The 16,743-nt window shown below is 43.1% G+C and overlaps 1 protein-coding gene across 2 annotated transcripts in view; it reads right to left on the bottom strand.

Annotated features, from left to right (window-relative positions):
- The window catches only part of DRP2 (dystrophin related protein 2), a 43,822-nt gene extending 27,307 nt beyond the window's left edge, over positions 1–16,515 (bottom strand). The window contains exons 1-2 of one of the 2 annotated variants that reach the window (XM_027534442.1): positions 16,113–16,515; positions 2,909–3,088 (exon numbers count right to left, since the gene is read on the bottom strand). In XM_027534442.1, the coding sequence (XP_027390243.1) occupies positions 2,909–3,025 (117 nt within the window). In that variant the 5' untranslated portion in view covers positions 3,026–3,088; positions 16,113–16,515. The remainder of the gene's footprint in view (positions 1–2,908; positions 3,089–16,112) is intronic. The other variant, XM_027534441.1, reaches the window with a different exon arrangement.
- Positions 16,516–16,743: the final 228 nt, after the last annotated feature.

Here is a 16,743-nt window from a genome sequence, read left to right as displayed (position 1 = left end):
TGATTTATGTTCCCTTTGCCTGGAAGACACAAAGAACTCACTCTGCCTCTAGTTCCCTCTCCCCTACCCTGAGGTGGAGGAAAAGATCAGATCATTTTGGTGACAAACCTTTGGTAAGCAGTTTCACCAAGGCCTGGAAGGACAATGAGCTTGAGGATCAGCCTTGTCCTTTAGCATATAAGCGTCCTCAGAGACAGTGAGGGATGTATGCAAGGACAGAGCCGTGGGATGGTGAGCAGGAGAAGACTGACTCAAGCCAGCAGTGAAAATGAGGGGGGGCTCTGTCCTGCCTTTGGGAAGAAAGGACAGAGAGCCTTGTCCCCACAGACCTCCCCCTGCACTCTAAGGCCAGGGGGAAACACATGGTCTCTGGGCATGTGCCCTGGACTTCCGCAGGGTTGGGGAGGGCAAGAGGGAACCCAGGAGCTTGATGCATGGAGCCTCCTGTACCCTGCCTCTGCCGTCCTAGGCTACTGGCCTGAGGGGCGCTTCTGAAGGTGGCCGCTCCTTTTCCAGAAGACTTGCCTGGGGAAAGGTTAACATTCCCAAGCTGACCCCCACCCCCCGCCCCAGCACTGAGGGAAAACACTTCGTTTCGACCAAAAAGGGTTCTGTTCCCATCCTCATTTATCTCCCACAGAGTCTTCTGGGCTTTCCACAGTTCCACATTGTTTCCATGCTGAGGCCCACCTACAGGAATAGTTAGAGCAGCTGCCTGAGCCTTTCTTGGGGTCCAGGGTGGGGCCATGTGGGGTGGATGGCAGAATGGCAGGGGACAGCAGGCAAAGAGCAGGGAGCAGCTCTAGCTCCGGGTCGCAGCTTGGTTTATGCTGGGGTAATTGGTTGGTTCCAAGCCATCCTCACAGAGTTCCCTGGGCTGGGAATGCCCTAAAGTTAGAAATGGCCTCTTGTGATCCAGCCACAATGAAATTGTCATGGTTTGATGGAAGCACCCATGATGAACTGGGCTCCACCCATGTTAGCCTTTCAGTCCCTCCAGCCTTCTTAGTTTCTTAAATGTGAAAAGTGTGAAAGTGTTAATCACTCAGTCATGTCTGACTCTTTTGTGACCCCATGGACTGTAGTCCACCAGGCTCCTCTGTCCATGGAATTCTCCAGGCAAGAATACTGAAGTGGGTTGTCATTTTCTTCTCCAGGGGATCTTCCTGACCCAGGGATCAAACCCTGGTCTCCTGCATTGAGGGCAGATTCTTTACCATCTGAGCCACCAGGGAAGCCCGAGTTTCCTAAACGCCACCCCCCAGTTTGGCTTCCTTAATAGACTCCCTCACCCTGTTCTCCCCTCGGAGTTCCCCCTACGAATCACAGTCCCCTGTAGCAGAGCCAGGCCCTCAAGCAAATGATGACTAATCCTTGATTTCTTTCCCTATCAATAGCCTTCTACTTCTGTTTTTGTGCCCAAGATGTTTGGTCTCCCCGCTCCCCATAGGACTTTCTCCTCATCTCTTGAAACTTTAAGACAAAGTCAGAGCTGTAGAGAAAGAAGAGAAGAAACTCGACGGTAACCGAGAGAACTTGATGTCACCATTCTCTGTCACAAAATTAAGCCCTCATGTCCCACTGCCTAGGTAGTGAAGCTTGCAGGGAGTGGGCAACGAGCAGGACAAGCCTTCTGGAAGGACTCACGGTTTTCAATCCCTCGACCCTCTGAAAGTCCCACTGTAGGGAAGGGATAAGTTTGCTGGGGGACTCTTAGCTGACACTGGCTTTGAAAATATGTTACAAGCAGTGAATTCTCTATGGTTAGATGTGTCAAAACAGCTTGGGAGGCCTGGAGCTTATGACTGTCTGGACCTTCATTGTCTCTCATTCTCTGCCTACATGGGCTCCCCAGTACCTACATTCTCCATCCCTGCCACCTTGGTATCTCTCTTCCTCCACCATATACATTCAGTGGCTGTTCACACCACCCATAGTGACCCAGCATCACAGCCCATCTGCGAGATCCTAAGAACCATAGTACTTTCACACACTCCCATAGCCTCTGAACCCCAAAGCATTATGTGTACTAAGTTGCTTCAGTCATGTCTGACTTTTTGCCACCCCATGGACTGTAGCCCACCAGGCTCCTCTGTCCGTGGAATTCTCTAGGCAAGACTATTAGAGCACGTAGCCATTTCCTTCTCCAGGTGATCTTCCCCACCCAGGGATTGAACCTGAGTCTCTTGTGTCTCCTGCACTGGCAGGTGGGTTTTCTACTACTGAGCCACCTGGGAAGGTTAAGCATTATAGGGCAAGCCAAAATATGCTTAGACGTCTCCCTTGTCTAGTCAACTTTCCCTTGGACTTCCCTCATTGCCAGAAAAGTGGGTTGCCCTCTGGGATTACTGCCTCTCACACACCCTCTGCCCACCTGGCACCACACACAGGCTGGCACACTCAGCCCCACCACTCCAGTCGTAGGGGAGGAGAGAGAAAGGACAGGCCAGTAGGAAGCTCAGGAGATCCTTAGTGGGGTTAACCCAGGAACTGTGAGTAGGATCAGGGACTTGAGAGGAAGAGCCAATGGAGGGAGAGGAGATATTCTGCAGGTACAGAATATGAGGAAACCACAGAGAAGTCAAGGCAATGGAAGGTCCTGCCTTGTCCTAGGCTATGCCCTAAAGGAGCACACTCTTCCGGGACTTCCCCTGGAAGCTTAAATGAAACCAGCCACCTTAACCATTGTGGGCTCTTTGGCTTGTCCAGATCAACACACTTCCTTTGCCCCATAAAAGGCCTCATGAATGACAGGGATGGGCCAGAGGAGGCCTCGTTCTGTGCAAGGGGTTTCATGTGTATGAAGACTACCCTTGAGCCTTAAGAAGCATGGATACCCACAAGAACACACACAGATCCTACGTCCACCCTCTCTCCACGGTTCTGTCTTTTGCCATGAGCCTCTTACCTGAGGCTGGGGGCAGGTGCTTCGGAGGCTGCGGCTATGATGGAAATTGTCAGCTTCCCGCCACTTATGACATCGTGGGAGGGTGTAAGGGCATCCCTGCATGACCATAGGTTGCATCAGAACCGAGGCTCATGGGGGTGGGTGGGGACAGGCAGTACGTCAACTGTTGAGCATAAGCACCTGGAAGAGTAACAAGGACAGATTTAGAGTCAAAATATAGAAAAGGCTTGTAAATGCATCACTTACCCAGGGGTGCCTTGACCAGTTATGTCAATAAGTATTCAAAGATTACTGACCTATCCAATAGTTTTTCCCAGGCCATAAAAGACTTGAGTTAATAATTGATCAAGGAAGTATCTATTGTTTCTCTATTGTGCTTTGTGCTAGACACAAAAAGATGATATGCTGTCTGAGATCTCATTGCATGGGGATAAAGTGTGGGAGATGGAGGGGGACAGTTGTGTAAGCTGATTGTTGTTTAGTCGATATGTCTGGCTCTTTTGTGACCCCATGGACTGCAGAGTGTCAGGATCCTCTGTCCATGGAATTCTCCAGGCAAGAATACTAGAGTGGTTTACCATTTCCTTCTTCAGGGGATCTTCCTGACCCAGGGGTTGAATCTGTATCTCCTGCATTGGCCAGCAAACTGTTTACCACTGAGCTAACAGGGAAGCCCATGTAAGCTGATAATGATAATAAAATACTTATGCAGCAGATGCTACAAATGAGGTTTCACCAGAAGGTTAGGGGAGCAAAGAATATGGAATAATTAACTCTATCTGAGCATATGCAGAGATTTCAGACAGATTGCATTTGAGATGAGTCTGGAAGGGTGAGTAGATATTTGCCTATGCAGAGAAGGGGATAAAGGGAAAAGTGCATTCCTAGCAGAGGGAGCCACCTGTGCAAAGGTGGATGTCACCCAAAAAAGCACAGCATGCTCAGAGAACAGTAAGTTCAGTATGGCTGGAGTTTGGGAGATGAAAAGACGTGGTGAGGAGTTCACATACAGAGAGAACAGACATGGGGAAAATCAAGCCATAAAGTGTTACTGCATTAATGGCAGAAGTATTTATGGGATGGAGTGAAGGGATGGATGAAGTGAGCCCTACCTGGTCATGTCAGGAAGTCTCCCTAGAGGAAATATTCTTGAGGTGAGTCATGAAACAGAAATTGGATTGCCATTAGACAGAGAAGATAAAACAAAAAAGGAACATTCCAAACAGCAGAAAATCAAATGTATGGTGCAGATCAGAGTACAGGTAGGTGCCTTGTCGGGGAGTACCAGATGAGGCTGTGGCCAGATTGGGTCATGGCTTGAATGATAAGCAGAGGATTCTAGGCTTTATCTTATAGACAATATGGAGGTACTGAAGATTTTCAGCAGGGGAGTGACACAACCAGATTTGCATTTTCGTAGGAGCCCTCTGTCTACCTTGTGGAGTCAGTCTCCCAAAGGAAGAATCCATTTAGAAGCTGTCAAAACAGGCAGGCAATTGCAGGGAGGAGGGAGCAGAGAACGTGGCATTGAGATACATTGAAGAGGTAAAACACAGTGGATTCGGTGATCACTTGGATATGAAAAGTGAGAGAGGTGAAGGAGTTAAAGGCTTATAATTTGGGAACTGGATGAATAATGTTGCCTACAGCAGGAGGGGAAAACAGAAGAAGCAAATTTGGTGTGGTAGGGGAGTGAGGTCAGTGTTCTGTAGTAAGCTATTCTTGAGACATGTTCAGCTTTTGAAGTCAACAGCTAAGACAAGAATGAAAAAGTTAAATGTACCAAACCAATTGACAGTTTGGTGAATGTACACACGTCTGATTAGGATGGGTGGCTAAGACAATGCTTGCAGGTGATATAAGTGGTATCTTTTAGTGCTGGACAAAGATGTGCAAACTTTGATCCAATGGCAAGAAGTGAACATCTCTCTTTTTTTTAACTTTTTAATTTTTATTGGAGTATAGCTGATTAACAATATTGTGATAGTTTCAGATGGACAGTAGAGGGACTCAGCCATACATATACATGTATCCATTCTCTCCCAAACTCCCCTCCCATCCAGTCTGCCACATAACTTGGAGCAGAGTTCCCTATGCTCCACAGTAGGTCCTTGTTGGTTATCCATTTTAAATATAGCAGTGTGTACATATCCAAACTCCCAAACTATCCTTCCCCCATCCTTTTCCCTGGCAACTATAAGTTTGTTCTTGAAGTCTGTGAATCTGTTTCTGTTTTGTAAATAAGTTCATTTGTATTATGTCCTTTTAGATCCTACATATAAGTGATGATTCCTGATACTGCTGATTAAATAACCACCATTTTTAGTTTCTACTTCACTGGTTCCCAACATAAGGGCCCCTTCTTAAAGATAAAAAAAAAAATCTCACTTCACCCACTCACACCTACAAAGGAGCTGTACTTTTAGTACTTACAGAGTGAGAAAAACACTTATACATTTAAAGATCTGTGGACTCCTTGAACTAAGTTACCCTTCCCTCCTCCTCATGGGTCCATGGTCCAAAAACTGGGGACTATTACAGATCACACAAATGCAAGAACTTACGGTCTGAAGGACATTTTATTGTGATCAAAGTCCCTAGATATCACACAGCTACATAATTCCTCATCCCTAAAGAGATTACCCCAAAGAATGATTGAAAAGATGGCTCCTCTCTGATCCAACACCAATATAAAAGAATTAATACTTGCCACAACAACCAGAGAAAGCCCACACTCAGCAATGAAGATCCAGTGCAGCCAAGAAAAAATTAATTAAATTAAAAAATTAATCATTCAGATAAAAAATGAAGTATTGCTATGGACATATTCTAAGCATGAAGGCTACAAAAGTTTTGCTTTCAGACCTCTTTTTACATTAACATTTTTAATTTTTGCTGATTATATAAGCAATACCTGTTCTTTATAGAAAAATGGAAAATACAGAAAATCATAACTGAAAATAAAAATAACCTATACTACTACTATCCAGAGGTAGCCAGCCATTACTAACAGGTATGAGTCCTTACAGTAGTTTTTCTGTGAAAAATATATACTTGCACTTTGGAAGTATTGTCATATTATTTATATATTAATTTATATATTAAATAATATATTGTCATATTATTATATATAAATTATATAGTTATAATTTTATATCATGCTTTTTAAATTTGCCATTTATATCAGGATCAGTTTAAAATTTCATTAACTATTCCTCTAACATATGACTTTTAATGGTTGCAAAGGTTATAGAGTCCTGTGGTTGAGGCCATGGGCTTTGGCATCAGATAGACCTAGGGTCAAACCCACTCTATTCAACCTATTAGCAGTGTGGCCTGGGAGAAATTAACCTCTCTGAGCTTCAGGGCCCTCATCTGTAAAATGGGGATGACTGCCCTTGTAGTCTTGTTCTAATGATTAAAAATTAATAATGTATTTAAATAACTTAGCACAGTGTCTGGCAATAGTACACTATTCAATAAATGTTAGCTTTAATCATTGTTGTATAATATTCCACAGAATAGACAAAGCACAATTTAACAGTAAAACATGTCACACTGCAGTTTGTAGCCTTGTGCATATTTGTGATTCTTAAGATAATTTTCTAGAAGGGAGAGTTTCTGGATTAAAGGGCACGAACCAATTTCAGACTTGTATTAATAATGAAAGTGAAAGTCTCTCAGTTGTGTCCAACTCTTTGTGACCCATAGACTGTACAGTCCATGGAATTCTGCAGGCCAGAATACTGGAGTGGGTAGTCGTTCCCTTTTCCAGGGGATCTTTCCAACCCAGGGATCGAACCCAGGTCTCCCTCATTGCAGGCAGATTCTTTACCAACTGAGCTATCAGGGAAGCCCTGTATTAATAATACATCCTTCTAAATTGCCCTAACAAAAATTAGATCACTTTATACCACCCTCAACAATCTATGAGAAAGCCTGTTTCCCAGCACACTTGCCAACAGTGAGTATTCTTTTTTTTTTTTAATATCTTTTGCCAATTTTGTAAGTGAAGATGGCATCTTGAGAATTACTTTGTATTTCCTTAGTTACTTGAAATGCTTAACTTTTTCCTTACATTTTTAGTGGCCAGTTGTATTTCTTTTTTCATAAACTTTTTCTCTTTTGAGGTTCACCTCTGTACAGATTAAATTCCTTCCTTCATATTCTCCTCTACTGACTTGATATGAGTTTGATGCTTCACAAAATAACAAATCCATGTATCAGGGAATTCAGATTTTCTAATCCCAATGCCGGCAAAAAAGGAATAAATTCTTTCTCATCCTGGCATGACTATCCTCTGCTCTTTTCAGACTGTTCCATTGACTGTGACTTCAAGTCATTTCACCTCCTAGACCTTGATTTGCTAAAATGTTAATGGTTAACAGTTGCCACACATCAAAATGTTTGCTGTTTTAGTAGAACATACTTTTGTAGCCTGCTGTACTGTCTGTCTTTCTTGGTCCTCAAAGGACCCAACCAGAATTATGATTCCATCTGACAGATGAAGAAGCTGAGACCCAAGTGAACCTGGACCTCCTGACTTCTGGCCAGTGCTCTTTGTTCTACATAAAGATTCTTCTTTCTGCCTCTTTATTTATCTCCATTCTGTCCTAATTACCATCTGAACATATTGATTCTCTTTCTACTCCTCCTTTTTACTTGCTGAAGCTGTGAGGAATTAGAGATGAATCTGAATTGGTCCCCAAATGGCCAAGTGTAGAAAATAAGACATGTAAACAAAAAAAGTATCACTTAAGGGAGAAATGATTCATACCTTCTGCAGGACACAGACATCAAGTTATGAGAGGTCACAGAGCAGGAACTGTTCCTTTCAAGTTGAAGGGATTTAGGATGTATTTATGGAAGAGATGTTTTTGAGCTAAGGTGAGAGAGGAAGATTTGGATGTATGAAGTAGTATGGAGGATGCTTTTGGGGTAGAATTCATTCATCTGTGCTCTCCCCTAGGGATCCTGCTAGATAGCCAGCTGTGACTTTTTCCCACTAGGAATACTCTTTTCCTAATTCTCAAAACCATACACAGGCCCTTCCAGAAGGATTCAGTGGGAGACATTGTTTAACTTGGGCAGAGATAAAAGTTTTAAAAACATGTGGGGGAATACCAGGATTTTAGCATGAAAGCAAGATTGTGGGCTAGTGGAGGACAAAATTCATGCTCATTATTAATTTCTTTTTTTTTTCTAATTTTATTTTATTTTTAAATTTTACATAATTGTATTAGTTTTGCCAAATATCAAAATGAATCCGCCACAGGTATACACGTGTTCCCCATCCTGAACCCTCCTCCCTCCTCCCTCCCCATACCATCCCTCTGGGTCCTCCCGGTGCACTAGCCCCAAGCATCCAGTATCGTGCATCTATTCCACACATTTTTAAACACAGAGCCAGACACAGAGCAGGTACTCAGTGAATGTCTCCTGACTTGATTTTTTAAAATGGAAGTTTAGTTGGTTTGCAATATTACATTAGTTTCAGGTATACAACATAGTAATTTAGTATTTTTATATATTATCCTGCACTTAAAGTCATTATCAACTAATGGCTATGTTCTTTGTGCTGTACAATATATCCTTGTTGATTATTTTATGCATAGACAAGTACTATGTGAAATCTAAAAAATAAAACAAACAAGTATATATAACAAAACTAAAACAGATTCCCCAGATTCACAGATATAGAAAATGCTAGTGGTTACCAGTGGGGAAAGGGAATCAGGAAGAGACACAAACTGACTTGATGTATTGAATTGAACTCCAATTAGGTGAGTGTACAGTCCCTCAATTTTGTAGGTACAAATTCCAGGGAACATGAAACGAAAGGCTTTGGATATACACATTTCTTGTGTTTGTGTGAAATGATGTATACAGAATGTTAGCATTTGAAGCAAGGCTCGAAATGAAAAAAACAAACTGCAAACGACCTAAATGTCCATTACTTGGGGATTTGTTAAATAAATAATGGTGTATGCATACAATGGAATTCTATATAGCTATTAAAACCAGAATTAAGAACTCTTTATGTGCCAATATAGAATGATCTCTTGAGGTAAAGTTTTAAGTAAAAAGAAAATAAAAAAGCGGTTAGTTTAATCTGTTTTATTTTATTTTATTTTATTTTTTTTTGGCGGGGCCACCGCTCCGTCACCTCCGGCAGCTGTTCTCAGCTTTTCCTGCCACCTCCCTGCAGGGTCATTCTGGCCCCTAAACTCTATCAGTTTAATCTGTTTTAAAACAAAACATGTGCTTATATATACAATAAAATACCTTTGGAAATATACAAAAGAACCTGTTAACGTTGATTGCCTTTGGAGAAGGGAACCAAGTGGCTACTAAACAGAGATGGGAGAATTCCTTCCACTCTTTTGAAATCTTTTCCCTTATTTTCCCTCTTTTTAAAACTGAGAAATATAACTTACAAAAAGTACATAAAATATATGTGTAAAATATACTGAATTATTACAAAGCAAATCCCCATGTAATCACTGCTTGGGTCAAGAAATAGAATAATTCTTTACATCCAAAAAAGCCCTGTGTCTCGGGGACTTCCCTGGTGGTGCACTGGATAGGAGTCTGCCTGCCAATGCAGGGAACACAGGTTCGATCCCTGGTCTGGGAAGATTTCTCATGCTGCAGAGCAACTAAGCCCACATGCCGCAACTACTGAGCTCGAGTGCCGCAACTACTGAAGCCCGCATACCTAGAGCCTCTGCTCTGTAGCAAGAGAAGCACTGCAAAAAGAAGCCCATGCACCACAACTAGAGAGTAGCCCCACTCACTGCAACTAGAGAAAGTCTGTGCAAAAGCAGCAAAGACCCCACGCAGCCAAACATAAAAATAAATAAATAAATACAATTAAAAATCCCTGTGTCACCAAGAGGAGATACAGTTTTTACTGAATATCCTTTTGTACCTTTGGAATTTTGAGGTGTGTGAATACATTAGCTATTTAACAGCTACTTTCTCCCTTCTTTCCCACCCCTCACCAAAGTGCCATAGACATCATCAACCGTTTTATGGAAAGGTTGATATAGCAGCTTTTCCATAGCCAAAAAGCAGTAACAGTTAAAATTTACTTTATTCTATGTTTTGCATATATTAACTAATCAGTCTACATACAGGAAGTCATGGAATCCTCAGGACAATCTTATGAAGTAGTTACTACTGCTGTCTATATTGTGCAGATAAGAACATGGAGGCACACAGCAATAAGTAGCTTGTTCAAAGTGATATTGTGACTATGAGGTAGGGAACTGGGATTTATATCCAGGCTGGAATACAAGTTCTTTACTGCTATACTCTTCTGCCTTTGTAAATTCTAGAACTCGGGCTCTGAGGCACTGTGGTCACCAACACTTAGCAAGTAGAGAAAATTCATGGCTCTGGGCCACCAGCTGGGAGCCCAAGGGCTGACTCAGACATGCCACTACCCAGGCAAAGACACAAGCAATTAAGAATGGACAGGATGCAGTGGGTCTGGGGTATCACCCAGCTGGCAAATCCTACAGACCATTTAAATGACCTTCCTAGGACATCTGGGAAGTAAAATTCTGGTCAACTCTCCCAGTCTGACCTCAGAGCTTCCCCAGTGCCTAAGAGCTAGGCAAATATTTTTTGAATGAATGAATAAACTCTTTCTACCTATAAACTGGGGAAGTTTAGGAACCTATCATACAGAAATATCTGCAGAAGTGGATGAGGGTATCTGCTGCAGTTTTGGTTGCAATAGCAAGACTGCAATCAACTCGGATGTCCATCAGCAAGGGACTAGTTAAGTGGACTGTGTCAGAGAGGTGGCACAGCCTGACAGTGAAGGGTGTGGGCTCTGAACCAGCACACTTGGGTTTGCATTCTGGCTCCTCGACCTATCAGCGCAGGTTTGGGCAAGATCCCTCACTTCATATTTCAGTCCCTGCATCTGTGAAACAAGAATAACAGAAAGACGTACTTCAAACCTTGTTGTAAGGACTTAGTTCATAGTTACCATCTAGCAAGCACTCAAATCTTTTCTCTTATTGCAGTCACTCATGCCATGAAGTGACAGGGGCTTCACTGATAGCTCAGTCAGTAAAGAATCTGCCTGCAGTGCAGGAGACCTGGGTTTGATCCCTGGGTCAGGAAGATCTCCTGGAGGAGGGCATGGCAACCCACTCCAGTATTCTTACCTAGAAAATCCCATGGACAAAGGAGCTTGGTAGGCTACAGTCCATGGGGTCAAAAGAGTCAGACACAACTTAGTGACTAAACCACCATGCCATGAAATATTATGTAGCTGTTAAAAAAGAAGGAGGTAGGTCTGTACCCACTGATTTGAACAGATGCCAAAGATATGTGTTTTAGGTTTTAAAACAGTTTCAAAGTGAATGTGTCTGGTATAACTTTAATTTTGTAAAAAAAAAAAAACAAAACACAAAAAATCCCTTCTTTCTGTGTATGCACAGAAAGAAAGCCTACTGCTGCTGCTGCTGCTAAGTCGCTTCAGTCGTATCCGACTCTGTGCGACCCCATAGACGGCAGCCCATCAGGCTTCCCCATCCCTGGGATTCTCCAGGCAAAAACACTGGAGTGGGTTGCCATTTCTTTCTCCAATGCATGAAAGTGAAAAGTGAAAGTGAAGTCGCTCAGTCGTGTCTGACTCTAGCGACCCCATGGACTGCAGCCCACCAGGCTTCTCCATCCATGGGATCTTCCAGGCAAAAGTACTGGAGTGGGGTGCCATTGCCTTCTCCAAGAAACCCTACAAGGATACACAAATTGTTCAGTGACATTTCTTCTGGAGAGTTGTATTAAGGGGACTCTCATGTTGATTTTATACACTTTGTAGGTTTGTGTGTATAAAGTTTTTTATAACAAGGATTTATTGTTCTTGGATGAAAATAAATAGGGAGGCTCAGGAAAGAACAAGGCAGTGAAAAGAAGACCCTTTTTTGTGAGTACAGATTCTTCTTTCCAATCCAAGGTGACACTGCATGACGGCTCTCCCTCTCACAGCACTGCCTTTCTACCTGACAGCATGGCACTAAGATATGAGACACATTTCATTCGTACCAAACCTTATTATGTGTTCCTAAAATAATTCCTGCAATGTAGCCAAAAACCAGGTTTCTGCTTCAGATGCTCTCAATGAATAAATCATGGGCCACAGATTGTCAAGCTGGTAGAGACCTTAGAGATTATCTAGGCCAACCCCCTCATTTACAAATGGAAACAATGAGATGTGTTTCTGAGAAGGTAGCTGTCAAGCAATTTCGAGAAAGAAAATTTCTTTTCCATTGGGAAAAAAGTCAGAGATGCATCCTTATGAGGAGAATTTTATTATAAAAACCAATTAATAAACAAACTTATGGTTACCAACAGGGAAAGGGGGGAGGGATAAATTAGGAACTTGGGATTAACATATACACACCTATATATAAAATAGATGGCCAACAAGGACCTACTTATAGCACAAGGAACTATACTCAGTATCCTATAATAAGCCATAATGGAAAAGAATATGAATACATATGTATATGTGTGTATATAACTAAATCACTATGCTATACACCTGAAACTAAAACAATATTGTCAATCAACTATACTGCAATTAAAAAAAGAAGAAAGAAAACCAAATGAAATAAAAGATATAGGAATTGGAAAGGAAAAAAGAAACAATTAATGCAACGTATCTGAAACTTTTATACACTGCTGGTGGGAGTATAAATTATTAACCATTTTGGAGAACAAACTGACAGTATCTCCCAAAAGTGAAGATTCTTATATCCTGTGACAGGACAACTCCCTTCTAAATATATACCCAATAGCAATAGTCAAATAAGAATATCTCCTCAGAAATGATCATAGTAGCCCTAATTGTGAGCCCAAAACTGGAAACAGCCTAAATGTCCATCAACTGCCGAATGGATAAATAAATCGTGGCATATTTCTTAAATGGAATGCTATATAATAGTGAAAAGTGAATGAACCAGAGCCACATGTCACAATGTGGATGAATTTCACAAATATAACATTGAATAGAAAAAAAAAAAAAACAAATTGAAGAAGGATACGTACCATTGATATACATTTTTAAAACATAAAGCAGTGGCATATGGTGCTTAAAGACACATACATATGCAGTACAAATATAAATAAATGCATGAGAGGAACTTTGATCACAGAGGATAGACAGGGGATTTCAAGTCTATTGGTGATGTTTTTTCGTTAAGCTAGGTGGTGAATATCCTGATTTTCGTTATTCTTTACATCTCTTTGAATGCCCCCAAATTTTCTAGCACATTGTTTTAAAAAATGCAACAAATCACATGCTGAAAGGGAAATTCAGAATTTTCAGATACAACAAAATAATGAAAGAAATCTGTAAGGTACAAATGTCTCACTAAAAATGACAGGATAGTTCCTTCAACCTGCTTATTTTCCCTGGGACTATTTTCACAGAACGGAAACTGCTGCATGTGTGCTCAGTCGCTCGGTCGTGTCCATCTCTTTGCAACCCCATGGACTGTAACCCGCCAGGCTCCTCTGTCCATGGGATTTCCCGGGCAAGAATACTGGAGTGGGTGGCCGTGCCCTTCTCTAGGGGATCTTTCTGACCCAGGGATTGAACCTGAGTCTCCTGCATTGCAGATGGATGTTTTACCACTGAACCACCAGGGAAGCCCAGGGAACCTGCTAAAGGACAGCAATTGGGCATAAAGGACTGAGAATCGGGATATATGGGTTCCAGTCTCTCAGATACTCAAAAAGAACAATTTCATTAAACTTCTCAAATTTTTACCCTTCAAACTGTGGTGCTGGATTAGATTATTTTATAAGTTTTTTTCCATATGTCAATTAATTCCAGGATTTTTTTTTGAGCAGCAATTCCTAACACTGTATGTGCAAGATACAAAATTTTTCCATGGAGAAAAGAGGTCCCTGATCAAATCCATGTGGATTTCACTGGGTTGAACAGAATTAAACAGATTTCTTTACAGCAGTACTTCTCAGAGTCTTTAATACACTTACATACATGATGACTCTCCAAAAGGAGAATTCAGTTACGAAGCATTTTCAAAAAAAGAAAAAGATTGGACCATAGAATACACCCCACCCGCCACCACCACTCCTTATTTTAAAACAGAATCTGTTAACATTCTCTGCAAACAGTGTTCTGTGGAACATCGGTAGTTTGGTAAATGTCATCCTAGAAGGATTTCTCTCACTTGCTCTTTCAGTCACTGATGTGTGTAGAAGAATCTTTCCTAAGACAGGAATGTAGTTTCCTAGTTTAACTTCCAGAATGGGTTTCCTATGAATGTCCCTGACCCGTGTAGAAGGCTGTCTTCTCAGGCTTCATTAGTGAGAGCCTATCCTCTCTGACTGTTCATGGGGCTCTCAAGGCAAGAATGCTGAAGTGGTTTGCCATTCCATTCTTCCTTTGCAGAAGGAGAAGGGGATGACAGATGATGAGATGGTTGAATGGCATCACCCACTCAATGGACATGAGTTTGAGCAAACTCTGGAAGATAGTGAAGGACAGGGAAGCCTGGTGTGCTGCAGTCCATGGGGTCACAGAGAGTCAGACACGACTGAGCAAGAACAGATCCTCTCTGACACTGTGGCAGATTTCACATTAGAAACTTTTGTACGTCTGTGGTTAGAAGTGCTTCCTGAATGTCCCCTCTGTACCTGGCTCTTGAACCTTTGCTAACTTCACTGCTTCGAGCCATGCTCCCTCCTTTGGGTGACGGTGGAGCTGAAGTGTGCTTGGACCCACAGTTCAGGTTGAATGCCTGGGGGACAAGTCTTGTGGGAAGAGGAGCCCTGTCCAAGTGCCCTCATTGTACGGCACTGGTTTACAGGAGGCAGAACTGCAGAGTCAAAGCCAGCCCACCCAGGAAAAGAGGGGCTCTTTTCTTCTTTCAGGGACAGGACACTTATCACTTCCACTGGCAGCACTGCCTTTTGGGGGGAGGGGTTCCTTGGATGGTACCAGGGTTTTCTGGAACCATCTCCCCATCCTAAGCCCAGAGAGGAAATCTCCTGAGGTTTGTGGCCCCCACTGGACCTTTTAAAAGGTGATTTACTTGAGGGCCTTTAATCTAGAAACAAGGATTCCATTTGGAAAAGTCAGGCGCTAAGGTGGATGAGACAGAGAGGTTTTTTTTAAAAGGTTTTTTTTTTTCTCTTTTGAACAATCAAAAAGAAAACATAAGAGAAAAGTATGTTCTTTTCCAGGCTGTGGGAGCTACCCTTCCTCCCTCTCTACCTCGCTCCAGCCCAGCCTGACCCAGCCCCAGCTACCGGCTGGGACCCAATCCTTCTGAGGCCTGGCTCTTCCTACCAAAAAAAAGCAAGATAAGCCTTAACCCACACAGTCTCAGGCCCACTTACCAGGCTGGGGCACAGGGCCTGAAGCTGGGGAAAGCTGAGGAGAGCACAAGGAACAGGGTGTTCGATTCCAGGTAGAGGTGAGCCTGGTTTCAAAGCTCTCCAAGCTCCACTCTCAAGAATGGAGAGGTGCCTCTTGGTTACAAGGGGGTAGAAAGGAAATCAAGGGGAACAGCCAGGGGGAAAACTGCAAGAGAGAAAGCTGGACTGAGCCAGGAAGTAAATGCTGAGATTAGGATGTGCCTTCAACCCCAGCCTCCTAGGTCAGAGCCCAGTTTGCTCCAAGGAAGCGCTCCTGTGTCCTGTCTGCTGGCCAGACAATGATTTGTTCAGGGCACCTGCTCTGAGGTCTCACGTTTCCTCTGTCCTCCCTTTTCAGCCAATACTTTCTACACCCCTTCCCTTCCCTCCCACCAGGAGATCCATCCATGGACAAAAAGCCTGTCATTGAGAACAGACAGAAATAAATAAATAAACAAGTCAATAAATAAATACCCCTCTCCTCTCAAAGCAGCAAACTGTGGACCTTCCTCTTATTCATTTTTAGACCCTACTTGCTCAAATTGGCTGGAGTTTCTATTCCTGGGCATTTTTTTTTTCCTTCTATGAATGTAAGCGGTAGCTACTTCATTGTGGGCATTTTTTAATGTAAGTCTTCCCCCAAAGGCACAAGCAGATGGCTAGCAGGCAGGTACACACACACACACACACACACACACACATACAGAGTACCTCTGGAGCTTCCCCTCCCTCATTCATTCCCCCTATGGGCTGAAAAAGGGCGAGGCTCAGAAATCATTTCTCTGTGGCCTACCTTCTGATTCCGGCAGGTCTGAGGATCAGGCGGCAACTGGGAGCTGGGTGGCTGGAGCTGGGCTGCTTCTGTGAATCAGCAAAGAAGTCCCTGAGACAGGAATGCCGACAGCTGCTGTATGCACACTCTCCCTCCGTCTCTCCCACCTCCCTGTCCTCCTTCTCCTGCCCCTCCTCCCCTCTTTCAGAGCTGCTCTGTGTTGCTATGCAATCATATCATTGGCACTAATAGCATCTATCCGACCTCAGGCAAAGATACCCTTGACCGGGCAGATGCAGGAATAGCAAGGACAGTTTTGTGAAACTACCAGAGCCTTGGCAGCTCTGGGAGATTTCAGTTCATTAGAAGCTGAAGAGGAAAGCGGAAGAGGCTGAGAGGCAGAGGGGGAGAGGCTTCCACTGGGGAGGAGGAGACAAAAGAGGCTGGGAGATCAATACAAGCTGCTGAGCCAGGAGCCTGGGCCCCAACTTCCACAGATCGAGCTCAGAGCCAAAGCCAACTTCAGAGCCAGCAGCTGGCATGATCCCTTGGTAGCCAGTCCAGGATTCAGTTTCTGTGTTGGAGGTTGAAACACTCTGCTCTAGAATTGTCACTGGTACCCAAGGTAGAGCCTTGGGCCCAGGGCAGTTTG

This window comes from Bos indicus x Bos taurus, chromosome X (assembly GCF_003369695.1).
Source record: "Bos indicus x Bos taurus breed Angus x Brahman F1 hybrid chromosome X, Bos_hybrid_MaternalHap_v2.0, whole genome shotgun sequence".
Classification (NCBI taxonomy): Eukaryota; Metazoa; Chordata; class Mammalia; order Artiodactyla; family Bovidae; genus Bos; species Bos indicus x Bos taurus.
The sequence above is the reverse complement of the archived record's forward strand: the minus strand, read 5'-3'. Positions and strand labels throughout refer to the sequence as shown.